The sequence below is a fragment of the Pseudophryne corroboree genome, chromosome 6 (genome assembly GCF_028390025.1).
Source record: "Pseudophryne corroboree isolate aPseCor3 chromosome 6, aPseCor3.hap2, whole genome shotgun sequence".
Classification (NCBI taxonomy): Eukaryota; Metazoa; Chordata; class Amphibia; order Anura; family Myobatrachidae; genus Pseudophryne; species Pseudophryne corroboree.
In genome coordinates this window covers 812869605-812883933 of record NC_086449.1, presented here as the reverse complement: position 1 = coordinate 812883933, position 14329 = coordinate 812869605, and the positions used below count along the sequence as shown (strand labels likewise).

The window sequence follows — 14329 nt, the reverse complement described above, 5'->3', positions numbered from 1 at the left end:
AAGCCAGGAGGCTTGTCTGCACATAAACGTGCTGGAATTAAGGGCCATATACAACGGCCTTCGACAAGCGGAGAATCTTCTTCGCAGCCTACCGGTTCTGATTCAATCAGACAATGTCACAGCCGTGGCTCATGTAAACCGCCAAGGCGGGACAAGGAGCAGAGTCGCGATGGCGGAGGCCACCAGGATTCTTCGCTGGGCGGAAAATCACGTAAGCGCTCTGTCAGCTGTCTTCATTCCGGGAGTGGACAACTGGGAAGCAGACTTCCTCAGCAGACACGATCTCCATCCAGGAGAGTGGGGTCTGCATCAAAAGTCTTTGCAGAGATAACAGGTCTCTGGGGAATTCCTCAAATAGACATGATAACGTCACGTCTCAACAAGAAGCTTTGGAGGTACTGTGCCAGGTCCCGGGACCCTCAGGCAGTAGCAGTAGACGCCCTGGTGACACCATGGGTGTTTCAGTCGATGTGTTCCCTCCTCTTCCTCTCATTGCAAAAGTTTTGAGGATCATAAGACAAAAAAAAAAGTACAGACAATACTCATTGTTTCAGACTGGCCTCGAAGGGCCTGGTACTCAGATTTTCAGGAAATGATCACGGAAGATCCTTGGCCCCTTCCTCTCAGGGAGGACCTGTTGCAGCAGGGGCCCTGCGTGTTCCAAGACTTACCGCGGTTACGTTTGCCGGCATGGCGGTTGAACGCCAAATCCTAGCTGGGAAAGGTATTCCGGAGGAGATCATACCTACTCTGATAAAGGCTAGGAAGGAGGTGACGGCAAAACATTATCACCGTATCTGGCGGAAATATGTCTCTTGGTGTGAAACAAAGAATGTTCCTACGGAAGATTTCCATCTGGGCCGTTTTCTCCACTTCCTACAGACAGGAGTGAATATGGGCCTGAAGTTAGGCTCTATTAAGGTACAGATTTCGACCCTATCTATATTCTTTCAGAAGGAATTGGCTTCTCTACCAGAAGTCCAGACTTTTGTAAAGGGAGTGCTACACATCCAGCCTCCTTTTGTGCCCCCAGTGGCACCCTGGAACCTTAACATGGTGTTACAGTTCCTTAAATCTTACTGGTTTGAGCCCCTTCAAACGGTTGAATTGAAATTTCTCACCTGGAAGGTGGTCATGTTATTAGCCTTGGCATCTGCAAGGCGTGTCAGAATTGGCAGCCTTGTCTCACAAGAGCCCCTACTTGATTTTTCATGTGGATAGAGCGGAATTGAGGACTCTTCCTCAATTTCTGCCTAAGGTGGTGTCTTCATTTCATATGAACCAAACTATCGTGGTGCCTGTAGCTACGAGTGACTTGGAGGACTCCAAGTCCTTGGATGTAGTCAGGGCCTTAAAAATTTATGTAGCTAGGACAGCTAGAGTGAGGAAAACAGAGGCCCTGTTTGTCCTGTATGCGGCCAACAAGGTTGGCGCTCCTGCTTCTAAGCAGACTATTGCTCGCTGGATCTGTAACACGATTCAGCAGGCTCATTCTACGGCTGGATTGCCGTTACCAAATTCGGTAAAGGCCCATTCCAATAGGAAGGTGGGCTCTTCTTGGGCGGCTGCCCGAGGTGCCTTTGCATTACAGCTTTGCCGAGCAGCTACTTGGTCGGGTTCAAACACTTCTGCTAAATTCTACAAGTTTGATGCGTTTGCTCAGTCGGTGCTGCAGAGTCATCCGCACTCTACCGCCCGGTCTGGAGCTTTGGTATAAACCCCATGGTCCTTACGGAGTCCCCAGCATCCTCTAGGACGTAAGAGAAAATAAGATTTTAAACCTACCGGTAAATCTTTTTCTCCTAGTCCGTAGAGGATGCTGGGCGCCAGTCCCAGTGCGGACTACATCTGCAAGACTTGTATATAGTTGTTGCTTACATAAGGGTTATGTTACTGTTGGAATCGGTCTTTGACTGATCCTGTTGTTTGTTCATACTGTTAACTGGTTATGTGTACTCCAGGTTATATGGTATGATTGGTGTGGGCTGGTATGAATCTTGCCCTTGGATTAACAAAATCCTTTCCTCAAATTGTCCATCTCCTCTGGGCACAGTTCTCTAACTGAGGTCTGGAGGAGGGGCATAGAGGGAGGAGCCTGTGCACACCCATACTAAAAATTGTTTATAGGTGCCCATGTCTCCTGCGGAGCCCGTCTAAACCCCATGGTCCTTACGGAGTCCCCAGCATCCTCTACGGACTAGGAGAAAAAGATTTACCGGTAGGTTTAAAATCTTATTTTTTTTCACAACAATTAATAGTGATTAAAGTAAGCTGATGAAGAAATAAGTGAAAAGGAGGATCACAGCATGTGATGCAAACATTACTTTGATGGTCACTACACAGTTTTGGGAACTTCAGTGTAAGGACAGAATCAGTATGATCTACTGACAGATGACGGCTGTCAGTATACAGATAGCGGAATTCCAGCAGCGAGGCATAGAGTCCCCTCGTGGGATCACTGCACTCGCCACACTTTGGGCATGATGGCTCACTTCACTCGGCGCAGGTTATATTCCCACTCGGTTGGTGGCGTGGACCCACCAACCAAGTGGGAATACCTGGCAGAGGTCGGGATTCCGTCCGGCCGTTTTTCATCAACTATTGGGATTCCGGCAGAGGTCTCCTGTATGTTGGGATCCTGACAGACGGTATTTTAACTGCATCCCGTAAGGACATAGGAGAAGATAAAGATGTAATAAATAAATCTTAAAAAATAAAATATTTAGCCCCAAGTGCTTCTATCAAAGAGTAAATGTTGGTAGTCTCACAGCTGCAATGCTTCTCTGACTGTCTTCTATTGTTGGCACAAAAACCCCTGAACCTGTTGCTGGACTTATAGAAGATCTGTCCAAACATGCAGTGCTAAAAGAAATCTAATACCACGATGGACTGCAGAAGTGTTTCCTAAACTCGGTCAAGGAACCCGAACAGTCCAAGCTTTTAGGAAACCATGGTTGAGCACAGATGCTTATATAAAAATGAGGTAGACATTACATCATCTGTGCTCATGCAATGGATATCTTTAAAACCTAGACCTGTAGGGTGCCCTGAGGACTAGACTATAGGTTGAGGTAGTCCAATGCTTCGATTGATTATGGCTGTTCTAGCCCTACAATTATTCCAAATACCCTGATTGGCTAAGAGTTGGTCTAGCCTTAAATTCAAAAGCTCCAATTGGCTAAGAGTCTGTCTAGCCCTGCAAACACACCACTGGCCATGGGGTGAATCTAGCACTATCAATATTCTAAAACACTCAGTTGGTTAAATTTGTAGTGAATACCAAGAAGTAGACGAGGATCACCTAGTAAAAACAAGTCCTCACTCTCCAGAAGAAAGCACGAGATTTTACACAGTCTTTATTTACACAGTTAGCTCCGTATGTACACAGGCGTAACACCCGCGGCTCCTTATAGAAAAGGATGGAGCCCGGTGTTACAGAAGTCCACGGTTGTCCTATTCCGCTTCTCAAGAGCTTGACCCTGTTCTGGTTTCCTACACACAATAAATAGAATAAATAGTGCTAGGACCTCTGGTGTCACGTGTGCGACGACAGCTGTCCGTCTGCGCCGAACACATGGCAGTCTGCGCTGAGTAACTCTTCCTCCTCCTCAGAGTCCTCCTCTTCCTCATCCTGGTCTGTCAGAGGCGCAGTGCTGGGACCTTTGCAGATCTTCAGGTGGCGGGTGAGGTGGTACTTGGTGAGGAAAGCCTTGGAGCACTTCTCGCACACAAAGTCCCTCTTTCCTTCGTGGGAGTTGAGGTGTTTTTTGAGATGGTTGGTTCTGCAGAACTGTTTGTCGCATTTCGGGCACTTTATCTGTCGTTCTCTGATGGGAGGATAAAACGTGCTTAATATACGCAGCGGAACGTGGGACAAGCGAACATGAAAACAGGTGAAATGTCTATACGTTTACCGATCTGTCCTCACCAGATGGCAACAGCTTACATCCCAGGTAGGCTTCATCCTTGCCACAATAGACTGCGAGCATCTTTAGGCTCAGTGATTAAATACCCCTGCTTTCAAAGCTATAGTGATGATTAGGATTAATGTATCCCCTACTGTGATATAATATCTTCTATTATACCTCAGGGTTAACTAACATATAAACCACGCTGGTGACAGGTGCTATATACGAGTTTGACAATCAATTTGTCGGCACAAAAATATCAGTTGCTGTTCTGCCCTCTAGTGGTGACAGCTATGAACCGCGGTTGGTCTGGAATCGGCTCAGCTACCTTTAATCTCATTAAGGAGTTTATTTACAAACTCGGCACTTCTGTTCTTATTTATGTCCGAAATGTAAAAGGGCAATGATTTTAATAGCCAGGTTCTGCTAGTAAAATCATTGCCTTTTTAAATTCCGGACATAAACACGAACAGAAGCCTCAGGTTGCTTAGTAAATACGCTGCTAAAATGTCTGCCTCCGCTATATAGCCATCAATACCAGCCTTGTATATTAGTTTATGCCTTATTGGTACTCTGTAGTTGGGATGACACACGCCTGTGGGAACATTATGTACGGTGCAAGCCAGAGGCCACTGCTGTGGTGAAGGCACTGGCAAATTGGCACAATTTATAGGTGGCAATATGTGTGGATATCCCTAGCCAAATTAAGTCTCTGCTACACGGGCCTATAGCTGTCCACCAAATTATGAAACGGACAGGTGACGGTGGTGTCACATAAGCTGGTTTCGCAAATAAAGCTCTTTAATATTTAAAGAAAAACTCTTCTGCTGTTTTTTGGCAGCTATTGAATTGCACATCAGGAAAAGAAAGAATAACATGTATCTGAAGCACTCGCCCTTGCTAAGCTTGAGCTATTGTACAGCTGGCCCCGAAGCTACACCTGCAAGTTTTCAAATGTTGTTATAACCGCTCATGTGACACCATCCAGGCAAAATTCATTCATGTCAACAAAACAGCACACGCGTTTTCTCTAATAACTACTTTTCCCTAAATGCGGCCAAAGTAACGACAGCTGGGAAGAAATATGCGCAAAAGATCAGACACTGGCTCATGAGCTCTCACGCTGTCCCCGGGACCAGCTGACCGGACATGTGGCTACTCACCGCGTGTGAGTGAGAATGTGCTGCTTCAGGTCCTGCCTCCTCATGAACATCTTCTCACAGAAGTCACATTTTAAATTCTTCTCGCCGGTGTGGATCACCATGTGGGAGGCCAGGTGTGCTTTCTGCGTGAAGGATTTGTCACAGAGTCCGCAGCGGTGATTCTTCTGCCCTGTGTTAGGGACAAATAAGCAGCATGTAAGGACAATTGAGGTTTCATCAGAGTGTATCAAGTGCTACCTGCCGCTGAGGGGTCATACGCCGACCCACAACCCCACCTCACCTCGCTTTGCAGGTGGTAACATTAACAGCAGACATAATTATTTGCAAAAGTGATTTGAAGACCTCAGACATTGAGCAGATGACTACGGCGAGCTCAGGGGGGACAAAAACCTCCCATAGAGCGGAAGTGCTAATCTGTTCTGCCTGCACATGGTATATAGAGGTCAGTATTTGTGAGTGAAATACAGACAGAGATCCAATGGGGGAAAGCTGCATGGTCCAGTGGGTTAGTGGGGGAAGGGGTCTGGATGCAATGGCACTGAAGACTGGACCTTTCCCATTAATGGCACTGAAGACTGGACCTTTCCCATTAATGGCACTGAAGACTGGACTTTTCCCATTAATGGCACTGAAGACTGGACTTTTCCCATTAATGGCACTGAAGACTGGACTTTTCCCATTAATGGCACTGAAGACTGGACTTTTCCCATTAATGGCACTGAAGACTGGACCTTTCCCATTAATGGCACTGAAGACTGGACTTTTCCCATTAATGGCACTGAAGACTGGACCTTTGCCATTAATGGCACTGAATACTGGACCTTTGCCATTAATGGCACTGAAGACTGGACCTTTCCCATTAATGGCACTGAAGACTGGACTTTCCCATTAAATATTACAATGATGCTATAATGGACAAATCTCTCTAATGGACATACTTTCACAAAAAAAACCCACAAAAATAGTTGAATGCTTTCTTGTATTTTAAACTAGTCCTCTCGAAGATGAGAGTAACTTTGTTTTACTTAGTAAGAAACGTACCTGGAGGGAAAACACAACCAGTACGTTATACAAGAGACAGAACATGAAGATTGGATTGAATCTACAGATGCACTGGAAGCGCAGTGGGCGGAGCTTACCCGTGTGTATCCGGAGATGCGTGCGCAGGTTGCTGGGGTCGCTGAAGGCTTTGCTGCAGAACTCGCATTTGTGGGGCTTCATGCCCATGTGCCCCATGTAGTGTACATTGAGTTTAGAGGAGGAGGAAAAGCAGCGGGCGCACACGGTACATTTCCACTTGCGCTCCTTGCTGGGGGTCAGTCCCGGGCTGGTGTCCTCGCTGCTCAGGGACTCGCTGGGGAGGTGGCTGTTAACGTGGCTGCTCAGGTGAGACTTGAACTCCACGTAGGACGAGCATTCCTTTCCACAGTGACACAGCAGCAGCTCGGGCTGCTCAGGTAATCCTACGGACACAGATGTAATACACATGAGATACTCTGTATACCCGGCTACACAGCAGAAATGCCGACACAGAGGTAATACACATGAGATATTCTGTATACCCCGCTACACAGCAGAAATGCCTACACAGATGTAATACACATGAGATACTCTGTATACCCGCCTACACAGCAGAAATGCCGACACAGATGTAATACACGAGATACTCTGTATACCCGGCTACACAGTAGAAATGCTGACACAGATGTGATACACATGAGATACTCTGTATACCCGGCTACACAGCAGAAATGCTGACACAGATGTGATACACATGATACTCTGTATACCCGGCTACACAGCAGACACAGATGTAATACACATGAGATACTCTGTATACCCCGCTACACAGCAGAAATGCTGACACAGATGTAATACACATGAGATACTCTGTATACCCGGCTAGACAGCAGAAATGGCGACACAGATGTAATACACATGAGATACTCTGCATACCCGGCTATACAGCAGAAATGCTGACACAGATGTAATACACATGCGATACTCTGTATACCCCGCTACACAGCAGAAATGCTGACACAGATGTAATACACGAGATACTCTGCATACCCGGCTATACAGCAGAAATGCTGACACAGATGTAATACACATGAGATACTCTGTATACCCGGCTACACAGCAGAAATGCTGACACAGATGTAATACACATGAGATACTCTGTATACCCGGCTAGACAGCAGAAATGCTGACACAGATGTAATACACATGAGATACTCTGTATACCCCGCTACACAGCAGAAATGCTGACACAGATGCGATACACATGAGATACTCTGTATACCCGGCTAGACAGCAGAAATGCGGACACAGATGCAATACACATGAGATACTCTGTATACCTGGCTACACAGCAGAAATGCCGACACAGAGGTAATACACATGAGATACTCTGTATACCCGGCTAGACAGCAGAAATGCTGACACAGATGTAATACACATGAGATACTCTGTATACCCGGCTAGACAGCAGAAATGCTGACACAGATGTAATACACATGAGATACTCTGTATACCCGGCTAGACAGCAGAAATGGCGACACAGATGTAATACACATGAGATACTCTGCATACCCGGCTATACAGCAGAAATGCTGACACAGATGTAATACACATGCGATACTCTGTATACCCCGCTACACAGCAGAAATGCTGACACAGATGTAATAAACATGAGATACTCTGCATACCCGGCTAGACAGCAGAAATGTTGACACAGATGTAATACACATGCGATACTCTGTATACCCCGCTACACAGCAGAAATGCCGACACAGAGGTAATACACATGAGATACTCTGTATACCCGGCTAGACAGCAGAAATGCGGACACAGATGCAATACACATGAGATACTCTGTATACCCGGCTACACAGCAGAAATGCCGACACAGAGGTAATACACATGAGATACTCTGTATACCCGGCTACACAGCAGAAATGCTGACACAGATGTAATACACATGAGATACTCTGTATACCCGGCTAGACAGCAGAAATGCTGACACAGATGTAATACACATGAGATACTCTGTATACCCCGCTACACAGCAGAAATGCTGACACAGATGTGATACACATGAGATACTCTGTATACCCGGCTAGACAGCAGAAATGTTGACACAGATGTAATACACATGCGATACTCTGTATACCCGGCTAGACAGCAGAAATGCTGACACAGATGTAATACACATGAGATACTCTGTATACCCCGCTACACAGCAGAAATGCCGACACAGAGGTAATACACATGAGATACTCTGTATACCCGGCTAGACAGCAGAAATGCGGACACAGATGCATGGTAACAGGGATGCTTGGGGCATGAGATACTCTATATACCCCGCTACACAGCAGAAATGTGTACAGGTAGTTTAGACATGCAGGGGGGGGTGCTCTAAATGTTGTTATAACCCAATAACTAAACTGCTCAATGTTTAAGAAAGAAAAATCTGCTGGCTATTTTATAATATAACCTCTGTGTGATCCTGTCCTATTGTATTTTAAAAATGCACTGATTAAATGGAACTGACAGTATACACCCCACACACACACACACACACAAAAAACAACAACAATATAACAACCTAAAAACGAAATAAAACCTAAATTACTTCAGGGCTAGACGAACCCCTGGATAACCGATCTGCTACCTCCCTAATGGGTCCTCATTTCACTTTATACCAAAGCGCTTCCTGGTTCATTTAGGGCACAGACCCCTCTAGTGTGCATTTTCACTAGGGTCTTAGAGATCACTGTAGGATTCATGATGCATGTCAACGTGGCAAATGCAAAAAATGGACCAAGTACAGTTCTGAAAAACACTACCCCAAAGAAAAGCAGTGCAAGTAAAACGGTCCCTTGGCCCCACACATTTTATAACGTTAACACACATGGAAACCGCATGGTCCCTGAGGGATCAGTGATCCTGCTGGCTCTAAGATTTGGCAGTCTGAATTTTGTCCACCCCTGAAGTACATCAGAAACATGCAAATAGGGACAGAGGGCTGTACACCATTATCAACTGCTTTATTAAAGTCCTAACCACCCTGGGTGGCATGCATATCCAAGATCCGGCAATCTGGCTGTGCAGGCCGGGCCGACCAATTAATTTCAAAGCCTCGCACTAGTGTCTGCACTTGTAAGTCAAATTGTCCTCCGTTGTCCGCACATGGTAATAGGGGAATGTGGTTAAGCACAAAAGAATATGCTGGCGCTATATAAAGAAATAATGTTCAGCATTCCTGATAATACAAGATCCAATCACTGAGCTGCTCAACCCACCTTCCAGCAGAAGCAACCACTTCCCCATTGGTGCAGGGCTCTGATCTGGTCCTGATAAGGCAAGATTCAATCAATGAGCTGCTCCCGGCGACCAGCATACCGGCGCCGGAATCCCAACAGCTGGGCGAGCGCAAATGAGCCCCTTGCGGGCTATCTGCGGGCACGGTGGCGCGCCACGCTATCTACTCTCCCTCCAGGGGGGTCGTGGACCCCCAAGAGGGAGAAAAAGTGTCGGTATGCCGGCTGTCGGGATTCTGGCGCCAGTATACTGTGCGCCAGGATCCCGACAGCCGGCAAACTGAAGACCACCCGAGCTGCTCAACCCACCTCCCAGCTGAAGCAAGCACTTCCCCAATGGTGCAGGGCTCTGATCTGGTCTTAGCAATATAAAATAAAGCTGCAATGACCTATGCACAGAGCGGTAATCACTGGCAATAGCAGATGCCACTGGATTCATTTAATAACATCCATTGTGCACTAACCCATAGCAACCAGAATATATATATATTTTTTTTTTAACAGTTTACAAAATTAAATCAAAGCGTTTGCTATAAGTTACAACACATTTAAGGCCTCATTCAGGAGGTGGATGCAGAAGCACCAGTAGCACCATCTAGTGGCAGTCTGCAATTTCATGCAAATGGAGCTACAAACCACTTTCCCTGCGTATACATGCGTCTGAACGTGCAAGGACTGAAACGCCGACAACGGAATACAGCAACAACAACATCCCAAAAAATCGCTACACTATGTCGGAAATCGGCCGTGCGTCAACCTGTGAATCCAGCCCTTAGGATCATTGTACTGTAATAATAAGAATTTACTCACCGGTAATTCTATTTCTCGTAGTCCGTAGTGGATGCTGGGACTCCGTAAGGACCATGGGGAATAGCGGCTCCGCAGGAGACTGGGCACAACTAAAAGAAAGCTTTAGTCTAACTGGTGTGCACTGGCTCCTCCCACTATGACCCTCCTCCAGACCTCAGTTAGGATACTGTGCCCGGAAGAGCTGACACAATAAGGAAGGATTTTGAATCCCGGGTAAGACTCATACCAGCCACACCAATCACACCGTATAACTCGTGATACAATACCCAGTTAACAGTATGATAACAACTGAGCCTCTCAACAGATGGCTCAACAATAACCCTTTAGTTAAACAATAACTATATACAAGTATTGCAGACAATCCGCACTTGGGATGGGCGCCCAGCATCCACTACGGACTACGAGAAATAGAATTACCGGTGAGTAAATTCTTATTTTCTCTGACGTCCTAAGTGGATGCTGGGACTCCGTAAGGACCATGGGGATTATACCAAAGCTCCCAAACGGGCGGGAGAGTGCGGATGACTCTGCAGCACCGAATGAGCAAACTCTAGGTCCTCCTCAGCCAAGGTGTCAAACTTGTAGAATTTAGCAAATGTGTTTGACCCCGACCAAGTAGCTGCTCGGCAAAGTTGTAAAGCAGAGACCCCTCGGGCAGCCGCCCAAGAAGAGCCCACCTTCCTCGTGGAATGGGCTTTCACTGATTTAGGATGCGGCAGTCCAGCCGCAGAATGTGCAAGCTGAATCGTACTACAGATCCAGCGAGCAATAGTCTGCTTTGAAGCAGGTGCACCCAACTTGTTGGGCGCATGCAGGATAAATAGCGAGTCAGTCTTTCTGACGCCAGCTGTCCTGGAAACATAAATTTTTAGGGCCCTGACTACATCCAACAACTTGGAAGCCTCCAAGTCTTTAGTAGCCGCAGGCACCACAATAGGTTGGTTCAAATGAAAAGCTGATACCACCTTAGGGAGAAACTGGGGACAAGTCCTCAATTCTGCCCTATCCATATGGAAAATCAGATAAGGGCTTTTACATGACAAAGCCGCCAATTCTGATACACGCCTGGCCGAAGCCAACAACATGACCACTTTCCACGTGATATATTTCAATTCCACGGTTTTAAGTGGCTCAAACCAATGAGACTTTAGGAAATCCAACACCACGTTGAGATCCCAAGGTGCCACTGGAGGCACAAAAGGGGGCTGAATATGCAGCACTCCCTTAACAAAAGTCTGAACTTCAGGCAGTGAAGCCAGTTCTCTTTGAAAGAAAATCGATAGAGCCGAAATCTGGACTTTAATGGAACCCAATTTTAGGCCCATAGTCACCCCTGACTGTAGGAAGTGCAGGAAACGGCCCAGCTGAAATTCTTCCGTTGGGGCCTTCCTGGCCTCACACCACGCAACATATTTTCGCCAAATGCGGTGATAATGGTTCGCGGTCACTTCTTTCCTAGCTTTAATCAGCGTAGGAATGACTTCCTCCGGAATGCCCTTTTCCTTCAGGATCCGGCGTTCAACCGCCATGCCGTCAAACGCAGCCGCGGTAAGTCTTGGAACAGACAGGGCCCCTGCTGCAGCAGGTCCTGTCTGAGCGGCAGAGGCCATGGGTCCTCTGAGGTCATTTCTTGAAGTTCCGGGTACCAAGCTCTTCTTGGCCAATCCGGAACAATGAGTATAGTTCTTACTCCTCTTCTCCTTATTATCCTCAGTACCTTTGGTATGAGAGGAAGAGGAGGGAACACACAAACCGACCGGTACACCCACGGTGTCACTAGAGCGTCCACAGCTATCGCCTGAGGGTCTCTTGACCTGGCGCAATATCTTTCTAGCTTTTTGTTTAGGCGGGACGCCATCATGTCCACCTGTGGCCTTTCCCAACGGTTTACAATCAGTTGGAAGACTTCTGGATGAAGTCCCCACTCTCCCGGGTGGAGGTCGTGCCTGCTGAGGAAGTCTGCTTCCCAGTTGTCCACTCCCGGAATGAACACTGCTGACAGTGCTAACACGTGATTTTCCGCCCATCGGAGAATCCTTGTGGCTTCTGCCATCGCCGTCCTGCTTCTTGTGCCGCCCTGTCGGTTTACATGGGCGACTGCCGTGATGTTGTCTGACTGGATCAGTACCGGCTGGTTTTGAAGCAGGGGTTTTGCCTGACTGAGGGCATTGAAAATGGGCCTCAGTTCCAGAATATTTATGTGTAGGGAAGCTTCCTGACTTGACCATAGCCCTTGGAAGTTTCTTCCCTGTGTGACTGCCCCCCAGCCTCGAAGGCTGGCATCCGTGGTCACCAGGACCCAGTCCTGTATGCCGAATCTGCGGCCCTCTTGAAGATGAGCACTTTGCAGCCACCACAGCAGAGACACCCTGGTCCTTGGAGACAGGGTTATCAGCCAATGCATCTGAAGATGCGATCCGGACCACTTGTCCAGCAGGTCCCACTGAAAAGTTCTTGCATGGAACCTGCCGAATGGAATTGCTTCGTAGGAAGCTACCATCTTTCCCAGGATCCGCGTGCAGTGATGCACCGACACCTGTTTTGGTTTTAGGAGGCCTCTGACTGGAGGTGACAGCTCCTTGGCCTTCTCCTCCGGGAGAAACACTTTTTTCTGTTCTGTGTCCAGAACCATCCCCAGGAACAGTAGACGTGTCGTAGGGACCAGCTGTGACTTTGGAATATTTAGAATCCAGCCGTGCTGTTGTAGCACCTCCCGAGATAGTGCTACCCCGACCAACAACTGCTCCCTGGACCTTGCCTTTATCAGGAGATCGTCCAAGTACGGGATAATTAAAACTCCCTTCTTTCGAAGGAGTATCATCATTTCGGCCATTACCTTGGTAAATACCCTCGGAGCCGTGGATAGACCAAACGGCAACGTCTGGAATTGGTAATGACAATCCTGTACCACAAATCTGAGGTACTCCTGGTGAGGATGGTAAATGGGGACATGCAGGTAAGCATCCTTGATGTCCAGTGATACCATGTAATCCCCCTCGTCCAGGCTTGCAATAACCGCCCTGAGCGATTCCATCTTGAACTTGAATTTTTTTATATATGTGTTCAAGGATTTCAAATTTAAAATGGGTCTCACCGAACCGTCCGGTTTCGGTACCACAAACATTGTGGAATAGTAACCCCGTCCTTGTTGAAGTAGGGGCACCTTGACTATCACCTGCTGGGAATACAGCTTGTGAATTGCCTCTAGCACTGCCTCCCTGCCTGAGGGAGTTGTTGGCAAGGCAGATTTGAGGAAACGGCGGGGGGAAGACGTCTCGAATTCCAGCTTGTACCCCTGAGATACTACTTGAAAGATCCAGGGATCCACCCGTGAGCGAGCCCACTGATTGCTGAAATTTTTGAGACGGGCCCCCACCGTACCCGGCTCCGCCTGTGGAGCCCCAGCGTCATGCGGTGGACTTAGAGAAAGCGGGGGAGGACTTTTGCTCCTGGGAACTGGCTGTATGCTGCAGCTTTTTCCCTCTACCTCTGCCTCTGGGCAGAAAGGACGCGCCTTTAACCCGCTTGCCCTTATGGGGCCGAAAGGACTGTACCTGATAATACGGTGCTTTCTTTGGCTGTGAGGGAACATGGGGTAAAAATGCAGACTTCCCAGCTGTTGCTGTGGAAACTAGGTCCGAGAGACCATCCCCGAACAACTCCTCACCTTTATAAGGCAAAACTTCCATGTGCCTTTTAGAGTCTGCATCACCTGTCCACTGCCGAGTCCATAACCCTCTCCTGGCAGAAATGGACATTGCACTTATTTTAGATGCCAGCCGGCAAATATCCCTCTGTGCATCTCTCATATATAAGACTGCGTCTTTAATATGCTCTACGGTTAGCAATATAGTGTCCCTGTCTAGGGTATCAATATTTTCCGACAGGGAATCTGACCACGCAGCTGCAGCACTGCACATCCATGCTGAAGCAATAGCTGGTCTCAGTATAATACCTGTGTGTGTATATACAGACTTCAGGATAGCCTCCTGCTTTCTATCAGCAGGTTCCTTTAGGGCGGCCGTATCCGGAGACGGTAGTGCCACCTTCTTTGACAAGCGTGTGAGCGCTTTATCCACCCTAGGGGATGTTTCCCAACGTGACCAATCCTCTGGCGGGAAAGGGT

General features: G+C 47.5%; 1 protein-coding gene across 5 annotated transcripts in view; it reads right to left on the bottom strand.

The window, feature by feature from the left end:
* Positions 1-3322: 3322 nt before the first annotated feature.
* PRDM4 (PR/SET domain 4) overlaps positions 3323-14329 on the bottom strand; it is a 28494-nt gene continuing 17487 nt past the window's right edge. For all 5 annotated transcript variants that reach the window (XM_063929064.1, XM_063929061.1, XM_063929063.1 and 2 more), the window contains 3 exons: positions 6211-6534; positions 5072-5240; positions 3323-3827 (listed from right to left, as the gene is read on the bottom strand). In XM_063929064.1, the coding sequence (XP_063785134.1) occupies positions 3536-3827; positions 5072-5240; positions 6211-6534 (785 nt within the window). In that variant the 3' untranslated portion in view covers positions 3323-3535. The remainder of the gene's footprint in view (positions 3828-5071; positions 5241-6210; positions 6535-14329) is intronic.